At 43.6% G+C, this 18,136-nt stretch overlaps 2 protein-coding genes across 2 annotated transcripts in view; one reads left to right on the top strand and one right to left on the bottom strand.

Annotated features, from left to right (window-relative positions):
• Positions 1–4,061, top strand: part of HMCN2 (hemicentin 2) — a 196,004-nt gene extending 191,943 nt beyond the window's left edge. The window contains exons 86-88 of the mRNA XM_018564746.1: positions 1,868–1,987; positions 2,857–2,983; positions 3,687–4,061. Coding sequence (XP_018420248.1) covers positions 1,868–1,987; positions 2,857–2,983; positions 3,687–4,047 — 608 coding nt within the window. The 3' untranslated portion in view covers positions 4,048–4,061. The remainder of the gene's footprint in view (positions 1–1,867; positions 1,988–2,856; positions 2,984–3,686) is intronic.
• Positions 4,062–9,669: 5,608 nt separating this feature from the next.
• Positions 9,670–18,136, bottom strand: part of USP20 (ubiquitin specific peptidase 20) — a 46,540-nt gene continuing 38,073 nt past the window's right edge. Inside the window, exons 20-24 of the mRNA XM_018564758.1 lie at positions 17,565–17,673; positions 15,261–15,363; positions 13,907–13,978; positions 11,701–11,872; positions 9,670–10,122 (exon numbers count right to left, since the gene is read on the bottom strand). Of these exons, the coding sequence (XP_018420260.1) occupies positions 11,712–11,872; positions 13,907–13,978; positions 15,261–15,363; positions 17,565–17,673 (445 nt within the window). The 3' untranslated portion in view covers positions 9,670–10,122; positions 11,701–11,711. The remainder of the gene's footprint in view (positions 10,123–11,700; positions 11,873–13,906; positions 13,979–15,260; positions 15,364–17,564; positions 17,674–18,136) is intronic.

Genomic DNA, 18,136 nt, shown 5'->3' with positions numbered 1-18,136 from the left:
ACAGAATTCTAGGACATTCCCATAGTTATTTTTCCCATTCTGTCGCTTACAACTAGAACCTTCACTAATTCAGAAGAAAACATGGTCACAAGCCTACTTACTACTAAGCTACTGACTGTATCCCCATATCCATGGTATTCCAAGCTGGCATTGATGGGAGGAAGCTAACACCTTTCTCTATATAATTAACAATAAAAATGACAGATTTACTTTAGGCAGAATTCCACCTGCCAGGAGAAGCAGTAAAGAAACAACAGGCACCTGTGGCCCAAACATCACATGTATGCTGAGCCACAACATATCGCCACAAAGCACTTTAGACCTGTTTGAGGGGTGTCTGACAGTGGTCCTGTAAGAGCCAAAATGTGAATGAACCCTTAAAAATATTTTTATATGTATTGATGATGGTACTACTGGAAAGAGAATCTTCAAGAACATATAAAACAATGTCACCAGAATATGAAACGGCAAGTGAAACTATGAAAGTAGAGTAATACAATAAGAATGACTTTTTTTTGATGCATGTTGAGAATTTCTCTATCGTCTATTGAGGGACGCAGCTCTGAAAAATTCTGAGACATAAGGTTATGCTGCTGCCTCCAGTAGAATTGGACACTAGGCAAAAAACGAAAAGCCTCCCACTTTAAGGACATAACCTGTGGTACCTGCCAGTTTTACTTAGTGTCCTCAGGAGTATTTGTATAAAATGTCACAGATCAAATGGCGGATGCAGTGGATGCCTTGGTGGCTCCATGTGATCGGTACACCCCGATGCCTTTCCTCATGTGGCGCTGTTACCTTGTCTGCTTCGCAGGATAGAACACAAAGGAGTTCCAGTCATTCTCATCACTTCAAATTTGCCTCGCAGGGAGTGGTATAAAGATCTGGCTTTTCTGTTGCCAGAAGATCCGTGGTCCCCTCCAGATCAGCCAGACATCTTGTCTAAGGGACCAATCTTCCACCCTGCTTGTCGGTCATTGGCTTTAATGGCCTGGCTGTTGAAATCCAGGTGTTATATGACAGAGGAATCTCAGATTCTGTTAGTCCAACTATGCTGTAGGCTCGTAGATCTTCTACTCGTACAATTCACCACCGCTCGAGTTATTTTTGTTGGTGGGAGTCTTTGGGGTCTTCCCCATGGGTTCTTTTTCTATATTGCAAATTTTGTCTTTCCTTCAACTAGGGGCAGATTTACGTTCTTCAGAGCCATGTCCCTCACTGGACGATAAAGAGAATAAGATTTTGTTCTTCCAGTAAAATCCTTTTCTCAGTCCATTGAGGGACACAACTCCCTCCCCTAATTTTCTTTCATCCTGCTTGCGCCAACTGGCAGGTGCGAGGGGGTTATGTACAAAAAGTGGCAGGATTTTAATTTTTTTTTTGCCTAGTGTCCAATTCTCCTGGTGGCGGCAGCAGATCTCTGTCTCAGAATTCTTCAGAGCTGTGCCCCTCAATGGAATTTACATTAAGAATAAAATCCTATTCACTTGAAAATATTGTGTAAATGTTCACTTTGGCTATCCAATAATGTGAAATATAACTTCCTGTATACTGAGTACTGAACCATGTGCAGATGCTTCTCTTATGATTGATTAAATAATTGAAGTGAATATTGACACATTTTTTGAGTGAAGATTCTCAACTCCTTTAATGAATCAGCCCAATCTTATGAAAATACTCTTGTTCCTCCCTTTTAGAATTGCAGGGCATTCCCCATGTGTAGCTATCCAGCCACTAACCGCTGCATCTTTCCACAAATTATGATGAGAAGCTGATTTAATGAACCACATTCTTAGATGTTTGGTTATTTGGTGTATTGTGGAGATTTGGTTTTGACCCATTCTTCAAACCTGCTTTCTTCTTTCAGACATAGATGAGTGCCAACAGCGCAGCCCCTGCCAACATGAATGCAGGAACACAGAGGGCAGCTTTCAGTGTCTTTGTCCAGCAGGCTACCGGCTGCTCCCCAACAACAGAAACTGCCAAGGTGAGACTGGTGCTGGTTTGATGGTTCATTGCTTTGGCCTTTATAGAGATTATTGTGTCAGCGCTCTTATTTTCGGGCTGACATCTGTTACTCTGTCAGGGAACAAGGTGGTTGAGCTGACAATTTTCAGTATGCTGCAGACAAAGGTGTTTACTGGATGTGTATTGGTCAGTTTATATGTTTTATGCACACCTGATCTCAGAGACACTGTGATAGTTTTCCAAAAATGTCAGTGCCACTAATTCTACTAATTGAGGAAACAGTCCCTAATTGAGTCCCCCTTTATCAGCATCAATAAATATTGTCATTACCTGAGAATAACCCGGGCTTTAACCTTTACCAGGATTATATGAGTGCAGGCAGAATGCTGGGAAAGTGTCCTTCAGAGCCAAGAATCAATACAGCGAAGTCTAGTCTAATGCTGAACTCCGGGCAGATAAAATATACACCAATCAATAAAGTAATACATTTATGTAAAAAAAAAAAGACATGTATTTTAAAATGTACCTAGTGCAAATACCTGGCATCAGCTTCTGTTATCCTTTGTACAGCAGAGCTCAGAATAGGAAGGGAGGGGCAGCATTAGGGGCCAATCAGTTGCTAAAATGAACATTCTGATAGGAAGCGAATGAATAGAATGATGACATTATCAGTATGCTGCTGTGTCTTTATTATCCAATAACAGTCTGAGGTGGTGGACTGACTCGGCTACCCTGCAGTAGAAAATAGTCAGGCCACCATCTTGGCTCTGCTGTGCGGAAGGGCTGTTTATACCTTAGATCTGGACGGACAAGAATAATTGTATTTCATCTGTGGATTTAATGTTTGCCTGGAGTTGGATTTCTATGTCCCAATTACTTTTTCTACAGATATAGATGAATGTGCAGAGCAGAGAATTTCCTGCGGACCCAGCCAGATGTGTTTCAACACCAGAGGAGGCTTTCAGTGTCTGGACACCCCTTGTCCTGCCTCTTATGTAAAGGGACCCAGCCCAGGGTAAGAGTGAGCCCAGATGGCTCAGTACATTTGTGTTACCATTTGAAGAGAAAGATAAACCCTGTGTGTTGAAAACAGAGCCCCTCCCCTGCAGCTCCCAAATTCTATTGGCTGCCGTATTTTCCTTGATTAATTACACATGTTTATGCATACCGCCATTCATTTATTTTTTTACTTGTGGCAGTTTATTTTAGCTTTACATTTCTGCAATAACTGTGCATTCCCCGTGTTTTGTTTCATGAATATATTGCAGCCTACCAGTCCTTAGATATGGTGGCCGCATTAGATTTCAATCTTTTTTTCCCCTTTATTTTCACCCGGTGATCCTGCCAGTAACACACTTGTTGTCCTAGGGTGACAACACTCACTGTACTCTTATGTATGAAGGACCAGTGCTGTCACTCCTGGCTTGGACTACAGAACATCTCTCCTCCTCTCTATAATATATTCTGTAGTCCAGAACTGGGCAGGGCGTTGACAACGCTGGTTGGGACTTTAGAACAGCAGAAGCAGACTTGTCAGCTTAAGCAGGAAGTTAGAAGCACACTGAAGTTCTAGAAGGTCAACTGTTTTTTTTTCCTTTCTCTGCTGTTTAACAAGCTGAAATGTGGGAAGATTGAGACATCTGAATCCCCTAGATTTACTGATTGTACTGAAATAATTGTATTACTAATGATTTTATATTGATTGCTGACTTCTACAGGACCTGCTATCGGCGATGTCTAACAGACTGCAGCTCTGGAGGTCCATACACCTTGCAGTACAAGCTCTTGACATTGCCGTTTGGGATACACCCCAATCATGATGTCATTCGCCTTAGCGCCTTCTCCGAAGGGGGACTTCTTCAAAACCGAACCAGCTTCACAGCCTTGGAGCAAGACTCGGGCAGCCCGTTTGCCATCCGTGATGAAGGGGGTCACGGCATCATCTATACATTGCGGTCACTGGACACCTCAGGAGTATACAGGATAAAAGTCCAGGCGGTGACTCATACTGAACAGCAAGGGGTACGATACCAGAGCGTCTTCATTATCTACATCTCTGTGTCACCATATCCTTACTAAGACTGAAACCTCGGGGGAGTGGCGGAAAGTTCTGGACTGCAACTGAAGAGCCAGCAACACCCCCCACAAACCTCCTCAACTAGAAACATACTTTTATACTCTAAGCTAGTATCAATATTTGAAATTTTGTGACTGTGGGTTCCTGGCACTGCCACCTACTAGATTATGGCGTGCCAACCCCAAGTATGATGACCAGAGAACTGCCAATAACAAAAGACTGTCTCACACTGATGAGGTCATCACAATCCTTTGGTGCTAATACAACGTCTATGATAGGAGCCCAACGTAGCGCGATGAAGAACACAAGAATGGTAATTATAATATTTAACAACAAGGTGCTATAATGTGAAGTCTTAGCAACCAATCAGCTTTTTAGCAAGTTAGAACAGAGCAACATTTCTGTTTGGTTGATATAGGTTACTGCATTTTTCCTCTTTAATTGCCTATATAATAGGGAACTGTGAGGAGCACAAAGCAAACAAAGACTAAAAAGCAGACTGGAATCCTTGTTGGGTTACCACATGCCTAATGTGTTTGATAAAAATGATATATCAACCAGTACCTAGATTTAAATTATAGCCCTTCAGGTGTCATGACTGTCATAAGATCATAATCCTCTGACTGGATGTGCTGGGACTTGTAACTGGTGTGTCATAATGGTTCTGTTGGGAGGTGTAAAAAAAACTCAGCTATTGTCTCAGGAAAAGGATTTAGAGCACTGCAACTGACTCAGGCTTTACACCTCCTACCAGCCCAGGGGAACCTCTCCACTGCCATCATGACCAAACCTCGGCCACTGGAGCACACAGGCTCTGTAGAAACAAATGCAACTGAAAACCAGTACATGGCCTGGTTAGAGATATACTCCAAGCAAACTGAACATTATTGTAATAGGACATCCTTTAAGGGAGTGAAATGGCCTAGTGTACTATAAAACCACTTGTAAGGTATTCCTAATTCGACTCCAGAAGAGGTAGCACACTCTGCCCCACTTCTGGCTTCCAGTGCTGCTCATCACCATCGCTTGTCTGATATCACTTCTCCTATCCTCCTCCATGCATCTCAACTGTCTGGATTTACTCTAGGATGCCCCATTCTGGTCTTGGCAATTCTACACCCTCCATGCATCCCCATTCTTATCGCCCCCCCCGACTGACCCTGCGGAGCCAACATCACGTTACATACAACAACTTTTTCTGACTTTAACACAACCGTACTTGTTCCTTTATAGAATTAGCCGTTCAGAATGTAACATTGCCTAGATGTGTAAACGAATAAGGCAGCAAAACAAAGCAGTTCTGTACATAGTACTGACATTTAATTGATATTAGATCTTTCTTGCATTTCTTAACTGAAAACGGCAGCATACAAATTTCTGCTCTGTGGAAGTCACTCACAAGTGCAGATTTTCCTGGCAGAAGGTTCTGTAGGTAAAGAGCTTTCCATCAGCTGTCACAATGAGAAGATACACAGAGTTATTCACAACAGGGTGAAGAGTTTGGAGGAGAAGTGGACAATCTAGGACAACGTAGCCGATTTGGAAACATTCTCCAATTCATCTCACTTTCCAGTTCTGCTATGTTGTCCTAGATTGTTCACTTCTCCTGCCTTCTCCAAACTCTTCACCCTTTTGTGAATAACCTTGACAGTGATCAGAAGCCTGCTCCGCACTGTGGTGAAACTGCATCATGGGACTTGTAGTCTCACCACATTTGGAGTGCTGCGGTTACACAGTGTACACATATACAGCTTTGAAAAGCTCTCACAGCAGATTAAAGGGACAATATAGCGTATACTCAGAGAGCACATCGTTTGAGATCTTCTCCTGATGTGATATTTATAAATGATATCTCAGGTTTTTTTCTTTCTATCATGCTCGCTGTACCATGTTTCCATGACTGTATGATTTCAAGAGCCTTCCTAAGGCTGGGTTCACACCTAGGCGTATTGAATATGCACGTTTTTACCGCGATTTGCGGTAAAAAAACGCGCGACAAACGCGCGTTTCCAAGGGCTACCTGGCTGTATCCCAATGGAAACGCGCAACCAAAACGCCCCAAAGAAGTACATGTACTTCTTTGGGCGTAGGCCATTTTGTAGCGCGTTCAGACGTGCCGAAATACGCCCAGGTGTGAACCATACCCATAGGAAACAATGGGATTTTGGTGTTTGAGCGTTCGAACGCGCTACAAAACGCCCAGGTGTGAACCGGGCCTGAATGTGCAAAATGTAATGAACTTCCTAAACATCTCCTGAAATAAAATCGCCGGCACATAACCTGGTTCAGTCAGTCAGACCTGTCTGTATATGTAATGAGTAAACATGGCTGCCACTATGTAAATACATGAAACTCATCCAAAGAGCATTAGTACACGTAGATGAGATTAAACGTTTGTTTTCTTTTAGCTATACATGTAAAAGTCATCACGCATAAACAACTGTAGTTTCCCGTTATATCTGCTCGATACGTGAAAAACAATACCTGTTGATCCTGCCACAGAAAGGCAGCGGGCACTCAAATCCCAAGCAGTGTTATTAACCCTATGAACTGCAGAACACACCACCCCTATGTGATAGAGACAAAAAGAGGGGGAATGTTCTGTAGATGTGTTGTAAGGTGACAACGTTGCTCTATAGATACTAGGGATGTGTCAATAAAAAACTTAAGACCGAGTACCGATACTTTTCCTCAAGCACTCACCGATACAAATTACCGATACTTTTTTTGTTGTCATGTGACAGTTTTTCTAAAACAATACAGACAAATGATTTTAGGACAGTGGTGGAGAAGCTATGATCCTGGAGTACTCCTAAAAATGCCGGTGCATCCCTGATAGACACAGTACAGTGAGTGTGTTACTGGCAGTAATGGGTTTAGACACATTTAATATGTTGCCGGACTCTTACATTGACCCTTTTATACCAATACTTTGAGTCATTGACCCAAATGAGCATGTATATAATGACTTATGTACTCGTATCAGGACAGTGACTCAAAGTGTAGATGCCAGACAGTGGGCATAAGAAGCATATTTACAAAGAGGTCTCTCATGACAGGTTTACTTTAAACAGGCCAATTAGTCATTGACCACTTTGCCTCTAGAGGATTTGATAATGGCCGATATATATTACACACGCAGTCTTTTACCTTGCTCACTCTGGTAATGGGCAATGTAAGGGCCTTCCCAATGCTGAGGAACTGCAAGTTCCAGCATGCCACACTGAGCTAGGAGTTCTTAAGCTGCTCAATGGCCTACTATATATATTCCATGGCAGTGGAGAGGGTACACGGCCAAATTAAATCAGGAAGCAGACCATTCCAAATATGACATAGGTGAGGGGAGGCGTCACAGAACCTGGTTCTTCTCCATATGGAATCGATGTGGGGAAAAGGCTTTGGAATGTACTCCTTTGTTATTATTTACTGTTGGTTTATTTATTTGTTTTGTTCAAATAAAGTCTTTTATACTGTTGTGATACAGATGTTTGTTTATATCCGCTTTGTTTTTCCACAACAAAGGCCGCCCAATTTTACAAGCCGATCAATAACAGATTGAACCAACCGCTAGGAACCACAATGTTCTCCTGGTCAAGGAAGGGGCAAACTTTTGGAAGTAGAAATATATGAAGAATGCACTCAATCAAATATGGGGAAGACCTCCCAAGCAGCAATAATAAAACCCCCCAATGCCAACATAATTCAAAAACACTAACAGGGCTATGCCCAAAAGGGTGAAGCGTTTGGAGAAGGCAGGAGAAGGGACCAAGCTAAGACAACATCGCTGAACTAGACAAATTCTCCAATTCATCTCACTTTCCAGTTCAGCTATGTTGTCCTAGATTGTTCACTTCTCCGGCCTTCTCCAAACTCTTCACCCTTTTGTGAATAACCCTGTAAAATAATATAGACATCAAAGTATTTCAACCCTACACAGCAAATTCACTGCATGCTAAAAATAACATTCCAAACAGAAGAAGACTAGTTAATTTATTGAATATCCCGGCAGCCCGCAGGCTGTGTAATACTGTACATTAAATATTACTAGAACACAGCAGCATGCACTTCACAGTGAGGAAACCATAAACATGAGGCAGATTACAGCACGAGGTTTAAAGGTAAGAAGCCAAAGTCTAGTGGATCTACACTGTCTACATGTCAAGGAGGGAGAGGATCAGGGTAACCACGGCTGAGAGGCGGGCCTGCTCTAAACAGCTCCGCCCCTGCTAGCAGACTCCATATATGGTCATCAAGGTGGAAAAAGGATCACGGCAAGTAAGTCTGAGAGGCGGGCCTGCTCTACACAGCTCCGCCCCTGCTAGTAGACTCCATCTATGGTCATCAAGGTGGGAAAGGATCAGGGCAACCAAGTCTGAGAGGCGGGGCTACTCTACACAGCTCCACTCCCACTAGCAGACACCATATATGGTCATAGGAATTTCCATTCCTTCCTACAAAGTGCAGTTTCTTTTCTGTTCTCCACATCGGAGCACTATGTAAATCTTTGCATGACTCAGACGGCCTGTCATTTCATAATACAGATATTCCTGGGGTGTCGGGGTAAAAGTTAAGTATTGTTACCATATCAGTTATAAAGTTTTCTGGGGGACAAATCAGGACACATTACAGGGAGCTGTTATTTTCAAGGACAACAAATATCTGTAGGGACACAAAAGGGGGAATTTATCAAAACCGGAGCAGAGAAAATCTGGAGCAGTTGTGCATGGCAACCAATCAGCATCTCTCTTCAGTTGAGATATGAAAATGAAAGAGAGAAGCTGATTGGTTGTCATGCACAACTGCTCCAGATTCTCTGCTCCGTTTTGATAAATTCCCTTCAACGTGTCTATGATGATTGATGTGATCACACCAGGGAACATGTGACAGTGTATATTGTCCTCGCTTCACCACTCCCACTCTCCCCAGTACTACTTATAGTGAATTCTGTTGATTTGGATAGTCAGCATTCAATTAGATTGTCTATCAATGGGTGACCATATCTGATGAAGGAAACCTGTGCTGAGGGACATGGTCATGTGACAATTGCTAATTCTCTGAAAATGTTAGTTGCCTGTCTGTCAAGCTGATCACTGAACCAAACATACAGCACAGAGAGGACTGCTTGACTTTATGCCTATTCTGGGTCAGTTGCAGTCTAGGTCTTCAATGGTAGCCTCCATATTTCTCTCAGAACAGGTTTCCTTTAATGCATAGGCTGCCTGTGAGACCTATATGGACAGCCTGTGTTTTTTTCCCCAGTGCTATGTGATATAAAGCTCCACCCTATTCATGTATGGCCATTACCATAGCAACACTAAGAGGTTAGGTTGAAGGAGAATTAGGTTCTGAAAAGCTGTTCTGAAGACAAACACAGAAGCACCTCACTGCAGCTCCCTCTCTCCCAGACACTCCCACAAACCGAGCTCCTGGTCCAGCTACAGTAAGGTGCATATTAAACAGGAGGGTGGCCGATAAGAAAAGTGCTTACGTTAAATGTTTCCTATAAGCCATATAAAGGTAACGTGAACAAGTTCAGACTCCAGACTCCTTCTTTACAGCATTGTGCTACACAAAGCCTGGTCCTCTCAAGCTGTGAATCGATCCTGCAGACACAGCTGCCTGCATGTGATGTCTAGCACAGTAACTGTATCTACTCCCCGCCTTCACCATCTGACTGAAGAGTGAGTGTTATATGCACAAGGCGATACTAGCAGTAAGACAAGCTGGCTGCAGGGCAAAGCAATCCTGAGCCGTCACAATGCGAATCCTTACCGTAAACAGTTGTCGCAATGGTAGCTGTCTCTCCTCCTCTGCCACATGGGCAGCATGCTAATCATACCGTTCCTTCTTCCCCTGCATTAAAGATCTGCATAAATAGCTCATTACATTGGTAAGTTTCAGTCTACATTGATCCATGGTTTGGTAAACTAAGACCTGGGAAGTCCTTGTCTGTAACGTTAGTTCCGAACAATACTAAGGATAAACAGTGCGCACAGCTCATCTGAAGGTGCTTCTAGGAGTGCAGTGATCCGGCACAGCAGTCAATGCTACCACTAGGGTTCCATGTCCACTTGACCCTGCAAAGAAAATGAGGGCAGGTGATGAAAGGCAAGTGTAAGGGAACCTGTAAAGGGGGCTGCCATTGCATATCGATTGTACTGGTGTACTTTGCCTGTCATATCATTGGGTAATGCATTGGGTCATTGGGTAATGCCAGCCTTCAGTGCTGGTTGTGTTCCTCAGCTGTGGAACCCCTTACATACTTCTCTCTAATCCAGCAATTCAGTTTCTTGTGTCACCTCTCTACCTCCAGCCGCCTCACTGGACAATCAGCATCATCACCTTTTCCCAAAAACTAGGTAGGTAACCAATATTAAAGCTAAAGTAGTAGAGCATTATCTCTGTGCAGCAGACATGTGCGAATCACAAAATAAAAGGTAAAAAAAAATCAACATTTATATATTTCTGCTGTTTGCCAGGAAGTCTGCTGTAATAAGAGTGGGGACTGAGGTGTTAACACATATATTCTGGTGACCAGTTCCGGAGGTGTAAATGCATATTCTGAGCAGTTAACATTGATACTCTGAATATGGGTAACTGAAAGGTTAATGCACATACACTGGGGAGCTGAGGGCTTAACATTCATACTCTGATTAGCGGTCGGGGATGGCTAAAGGCATATAATCCGGAGACTGGATACTAAAGGGCTCCATTATACTCGGCTGGGGTGCGTGCAGCATTTTCTGGCCCATTCATAAAATATAGGCCACATTACAGCACCTATGCCAGAGTACTGTCTCCTCTTTTTTGTTTTACACTCTTCCATTCAAAAGAATATTGCTCCGCTGGCTTCAAACTACTGTTGCTTTATGGCTTGTTCATCCACTGAGCTGCATTTTTCTGCACAATACCACATATGAATATGAATGATGTGTACTGGACACACAGAAAACAATTGCATTCTCTGTGTCCTGTTCACAGCATACATATTCCGGGGGAGGGGGTGTACAACAATGCAGCTCACTGCACTTGGTGTGAAGAAGCCATAATAAATGGCCCCCTAAGTGTTTAAAGGAGAACTATGGAGTCAGTGTTTTGCCCCATAGTTCTACTTAGGGTAACGGGAGGACACAAACTAGCGTCCTCCCATTACCCTAATCTCAGTATACCGCGAGCTACAGCTTGCGGTATACTGAGATGCCGCAGCCGGAGCGGATCCCGACATGGACGTCGGGATCCGCCCAGCTGCGTGACTGACAGCTGGCTCTGCCTATCTAGAGGCAGAGCCAGCTGTACTCGCCCCCTCCCCCGTCCGTTCCGCCAGTCAGCGATGGCAGAGCGGGGAGGAGGGAATCAAGCCCCTCCCCCTGTCACGGCAGAGAGCCGTAACAGGATCGAGAGGTGAGAGAACCCGGTATGTGTTCGCTCACCTCCCGATCTACTGAGCCGACCTGTGACAGTGTCATTGTCACAGGTCGGCTAGAACTATGAGGTGAGTGAAAATCACTCATCTCATAGTTCTCCTTTAATGCACATACACGTGAAATCACATACTGTGCAGAGTCATCCATAAATCAGTTGTTAAGCTTTTTCATAACTGTGCAGAATAATACTTTAGTTAGGATCTGTATGGAATAGAAAATAAGAATTGTTACTCTGGTCATTGCTAGCCCGCCCGTGTTTCTGCTTCTATCTTCTGCTCTCCGTGTAAACTGTCCGGCTCCTGGGGCTGTGCGATGCTTTGTCGTATGGCTATCTCTGGGCCTCCGCCATAAATTGTGAACAGGTAGTTCCACGTTTCTTCTGAGATTTGCCCATAATCGGCACCTGCAAAAGGGAAGGAATGCAGATCAGACTGGGGGCTGGGGATCATTCAACATTTATACTGCTCTTCACTGGTAGAAGGGGGTCAGTGTTTAGTACTATAGCCCTGCAGCACTGGTGTATTGGGTTCATGTACTGCCATGCACACCATCTTCTCCAGGTTTGTATGTTCTCTACCTCTGTGTGGACTTCTATTAAATGCTCGATTTTCTTACACGCCAAAAACACACTGGTAAGTGAGCGGTCTTCTACCTAAATTAGCTTTAGTTGTGTGTGTGTGTGTGTGTGTGTGTGTGTGTGTGTGTGTATATATGACGGTGGTAGTGACATTACTATGTACTAAAAGTGTAAAGACTGATGTGACTGGCTGTTGTACTCTGTACAGTGTCTTATGGGACATTATGGAAGACACAAGACTATATCACACTTAAGCCTATTAACCCCTTCATGACTGAGCTTGTTTTTAGTTTCTGTTCGTAAATGACTGACACACTTTTGACATTTTTGCTGTGTGATTCTTCCACGTCAGTAATATACTTTCTTACAAAGTGCACCCACACATAATTTATATTGTTATTTAGAGGACAGATAGGGCTATATATTTATATCACATATGTGTGTCTAACGCCTCACAAATAAAATATAAAAAAAGAGTAAAAAAACATTTAAAAAAACACTTTTTTCCCAGTTTTGATTTCTAGTATTTTTTTTTTTTTACAAAACCAGCACAGCTAAAAAAAATGCAATAAATACATTCATTTATTTGTCCTTTATTTTTATTTTACACATTTATTTTTTTTTTTTACACTTTTCACTTTTTTTTAAACTTAAAATGTTATTTTATTTAATTATATCAAGCAGTCACTGTGAATTAATCTCACTGTTACTGCTTGATAAATTAATACATTTTTGGTTATTATCAGGCTGCTTCAAACTTCAGAACAGCCGATATAATAAGTTAGTGACACTGATCCTGCAGCAGTTCAGGATTCAGCTGTCACTAAATGTTTTCTGATTGTTGCAACAACGATCAGCAAACTGAAACATTCTTCTTCCAGGAATAGATACATTGTAGGAATAGACACATTATTTATCTATTGGTGAAAGAAAAGAAAAAAAAAAGCCAGTATAGCTTGAGAGAGATATCTCTCCCGATCTATACGAGCTGTCAGAATGCCGGCAAAGATTTTGCCGGCCGCTCTGCTTTGACTCTCAGACACCCGATATTAAGGTATTGGGTCTCTGAAAAAGGTTAACCCTTTCATTAATGAATGCCTCTGTAGTAAGGGCATCCATTAATGAATGTTAAAAGCTGATTCTCAGCGGTTAACAGCCCTCTAAAGCAGCAAATAACTCGTCACGTACAGTGTACGTGACGAGTCATTTGGTCCCTTTGTGGCTGGACGTACAGTGTACGTCTCCCGTCACGAAGGGGTTAATAAGCAATACTCTCCAGCAGCATTCTGGAGAAGGTTATGAGTCATAGCAAAGTGATCAGCATGCCTGCCTGACAGTTCCATCTCTGATGTTTGTACGTTCTCCCCCGGGTGCTCCGACTTCCTCCCACAAGCCAAGAACATACTGCTAAGTCAGCTGATTTCCCCCCACTTTGTTCTCTGGTATGTATGAGTGCAGAAGGGACATTGGATTGCGAGTTCCTTCTGGGGACTAATGTGAAGAGATCTATATATGACGCTCTGAAGAGTATGTCAGTAGTATACAAATACTGGAAATACACAGATCACCAATCGAGCATGTGTGGGATGTGCTGGAAAAACAAGTCCAATCCATGGAGGCCCCACTTCGGACCCGCCTGATATTGAGTAGGTCCCCCTGTTGCCGCCAAAACAACCCTGACCTATCAAAGCATAGACTCCACTATACCTCTGAAGGTGTTTTATGGTATCTGGCACCGAGCCGTCAGTAGCAGATCCTGGAAGAGTCCTGTAGGTTGCGAGGTGGGGCGCCATGGATCGGACTTGTTTTTCAGTGTATAATCAGACACAATTATCAGGAATCGAATAGCCAATTTCTCACCTTGCTTGGGCTGAATGAGTCCTCCGCTTTTTGTCAGGGCCACTTTACTGTTGTCTATTGGACCTGGAGAGTCTAGATAAAGTAGAAAGGACATAAATAAGGAAATAACATAGCTAAGTTTTAAAACCTAAAGGGAATACAACTCTTGTTATGAACATTATGTAAAAGAAATCAGCTTGATGTAAACAACCAATGCATGTTAAACATTACAGAATCATAGTTTCTATATACTGTTTGAACATTTAGGCAGCCAAATCTGCTCCCTGCATACTCGGCCTCTGCTTCTCCCTTTGCAGTGCTACACTTTACCGCTCCTTCCCACAATACAAATCTAAAAATCAGCTGACTCATGGAAAACAATGAGCTCTGTCTAACGGCATATACACACACGTCTACATTAAAAGGAGAACTATGGGGTCAGGGCTTTTCCCCATAGTTCTCCTAAGGGTCACGGGAGAACACAAACTAGCGTCCTCCCGTGACCAAAAGCTCAGTATACCGCGAGCTACGGCTCCAGATCCACCCAGCTGCGTGATTGACAGCTGGTCCTGCCCATCTAGAGGCAGAGCCAGCTGTACCCGCCCCCTCCCCCGTCCGTTCCGCCAGTCAGCGCTGGAGCATCGGAGCGGGGAATCCCTGCAGGGAGCTGTGTGTGACAGTCACGGCTCTCTGCAGGGACAGGATCGAGAAGTGAGCGAGTGACGGTATGTGTTCGCTCACTTCCCGATCTATTGAGCCGACCTGTGACAGTTTCATTGCCACACGTCGGCTCAAACTATGAGGCTGAGTGAAAATCCCTCACCTCATAGTTCTCCTATAAGAGCAAATGAATCAATGTTCCTGGTGTCCCAGCTATCTGTGGTTTTAGTTATGTTACTTATGCCAAGTGAATTCATAAGATTTACCTCTGCTTAATGTTAGCACTTCTTCTCACTGGGTAAGGGTGTCCATAAACTGCCTGCAAAACCAGAGAGAGGACCTGCCTGTCCTGATGTCACTTCTGATGTCTGCAACTATTGGTAAATCTCTAGACTGACCCCTTTCCTCCTCCAGTGAGAAAAGGGAAGAAAGATATTTGCATGTCAGCCACTGTCCATCGGCACAATTGCATTGGTGGGGCCCAGGTGCCTCCCCACCCTTTGTGATCAGTGTGACATTTGCCCTTTTCCTTTAATACTACTGCATGGTACAGAATGGCTGCCCTATATTCAGTGGCATCTCTAGCCAACACTTGGTTTAGAAATAAGTAAAGAGCCGAGACGGAGACTTTGCAAGGCTTTCAACAATTCTATCTGTAAAGAAGTCTTTAAAATCACAAGGAATGGCTGGGGTGAAAGAGATGATGTAACCTTACCATTGTCCTTGCCTTTGACAAAGGCTTCCCACTCCCGGAACCATTGCATGCTGATACAGTAGATGACGCTGGGGGACTCTTCTGCCTGGAATGCTTTATTTAGCTATAACGGAGAGGAAACCCATTATTGTAGCATTAGCAGTGCACTCTGCATCACTCTCTCCTGGGCTCAGGTCAAGCAGGACAGCACTGACCTATGTACAGTTACACACAGCTGACCATCCATTGTCCACACATATGAAATCGCCCTCATTCATCATCAGCTGCTAAATAAGGACTTTCCTGATAGCCACAGTCACCAATCTGATTCTTACATTTGCCTGTGGGTGACATTGGCAGTTCATACAGGTGAAACTCGAATAATTAGAATATCGTGCAAAGTTCATTTATTTCACTAATGCAACTTAAAAGGTGAAACTAATATATGAGATAGACTCATTACATGCAAAGCAAGATAATTCAAGCCGTGATTTGTCATAATTGTGATGATTATGGCTTACAGCTCATGAAAACCCCAAGAACCCCAAATCCACAACCTCAAAAAAGTAGATTATTACATGCAATCAATAAAACAAGGATTGTACATAGAACAATATCGGACCTCTGAAAAGTACAAGCATGCATATGTACTCAGTACTTGGTTTGGGCCCCTTTTGCAGCATTTACTGCAATTACTTTTGCACGATATTCTAATTATTTGAGTTTCACCTGTATTTATCAAACTGATAACTAAAGCCAATTGTAGCTTACTAATAAATATCAGGATGTAGGGAGGTTATAGAGCCACAACTCCCATGCAGTGCAGGTTTAAAACGGATTGGCTGCTATGTTTATTGCAGGCACTTTCCTAGAGAAGACCTGGTGTCTGCTGCACACAAGCCTGGTCCAACAGCGTCCTTACCACAAAAGTCACATCCTTCTCTATTGGGCAGAGTGGGTATTTATAAAGCCTGTACAGGCATAATGGAAAATATGGTAGTCCCTATGCTCTCTCTCCTGTCAGTATGCTCTCTGTGGTGCCCATACACCTGCCGATTATCGTACAATATCGTACAATAATCGGCAGGTGTATGGAAGGCGTGCAACCGTTTCTACTGTAAGGTCGCACGTCTTTTGTCTCCCGGGCAGGCTTGAAAACCCGCCGAGAATCGAACAATTTTCGTCGGGTTAGTGGCGTTCTCGGGAGACAAATGCCGCACGGGACGGGACTGCCCGCTCAGCATTGGAATTATCGGAAGCCCGCCCCTCAGCGGGGAGGGCTTGCGATGATAGCAAGTACTATACGCCTGTCCAAGATGGGCAGATCGTACGAGCTTTTACTTACCTTACAACCATCGCAGGATGAAAGTCGTAAGGTGTATGGGCTGCTTAACACTAACAGCACAGTGCAATGTAGAAGAGCTTCACTGGCACCTGGTACTCCAATCTGTTTGCTGTGCAGAGGATTACATTATGATGATATAAAGACAGATATGTGTACCTGCACTTGCTTTCATTTGAAATATAGTTAAAGCTGAACTCCTGGTAAACCCTGCTGCCTGCTGATTGGACAATAAAGAAGCACCAACCTAGAAGGCATGATCTCTGCTCTCTCCTCCTGTCAGTATGTCAGCACATGTACAAACAGCAGAGCATGACTGTCTCCTAATGCTACCCCTACCTTTCCCAATCTGAGTGCTGCTGTGCAGGGAATGGCAGTAGCTTATAACACGACAGATTCATATACACATCGTAGTTGTATGTCAAATGTATTTCAAATGATTCTAAACCCAGAATAACATTTTAAATATTGCAGCTTACCATTTCCAAGATGTGGAGGTTGCAGTTTTTTTCTTTGTAAGTACATTTTCTACACACAGACTGTAATCATTTGTACAGAACTGTGTATCCTGATAGACTTCCAGTATTCTTGTGATCTTCTGTGTACAGGAGGTGATCTGCAGTCCTGTGCTAGGGTGACAACACTGCTCCTCCATAGATACAGTACGAGCATTGTCACCCTGGGACAGGAAGTGGGCCACCAGGCAAAAAAGGAAAAAAACCTGAAAAAAAACAAATGCAGCCGCCACATCTAAAGACTTGTAACCTGCAATATAATATATTCTTGTTTTTAGGTTTAGATACACTTTCACTATTTTAAATGAATACACAACTGCATTACATTGTGTTTTCACATCTGTGTGGAATTCAGCTTTGATGTTGGCAGTGGGAGAGGATACATGACTGCAGAGCACAGGAGATACTAGCACAAGGTTTGCAAAACAGCTTCCAGAGGGGACATCACATTCCGCAGTTGTCTCTAACCTTAATGAAAGTGTCAATCTCGGCTTTCCGGCGCTTTGCCAATGCTTCGATTTCCACCTGACATATTGAACAAACATAGAGATGATTCACAGCCGGGCCGCCCCCAAATCTGCAAAGAAAATCAGAAGATGGTGTCAGAGGCAGATCTCAGAATCAGAAGCAGCCAAGGCACAGACTTTTTTTGCTGCTTTTATGAATGATGATTAAAGGAGAACTATGAGATGAGTGCTTTTCACTCACCTCATAGTTCTAGCCGACCTGTGACAATGAGACTGTCACAGGTCGGCTTAGTAGATCGGGAGGTGAGCGAACACATACCGGCGTTCGCTCACTTCTCGATCCTGTCACGGCTCTCTACCGTGACAGGGGAGGGGCTGGATTCCCCCCTCCGATCCACCAGCGCTGACTGGCGGAACAGACGGGGGAGGGGGCAGGTACAGCTGGCTCTGCCTCTAGATAGGCAGAGCCAGCTGTCACTCACGCAGCTGGGTGGATCTCGACATCGATGTCGGGATCCGCTCCGGCTGCGGCGTCTCAGTATACCACGAGCTATAGCTCGTGGTATACTGAGC

The sequence above is a fragment of the Nanorana parkeri genome, unplaced genomic scaffold (genome assembly GCF_000935625.1).
Source record: "Nanorana parkeri isolate BGI_ZX_2015 unplaced genomic scaffold, ASM93562v1 scaffold778, whole genome shotgun sequence".
Taxonomy (NCBI): Eukaryota; Metazoa; Chordata; class Amphibia; order Anura; family Dicroglossidae; genus Nanorana; species Nanorana parkeri.
This window is presented reverse-complemented; position numbering and strand designations above follow the sequence as displayed.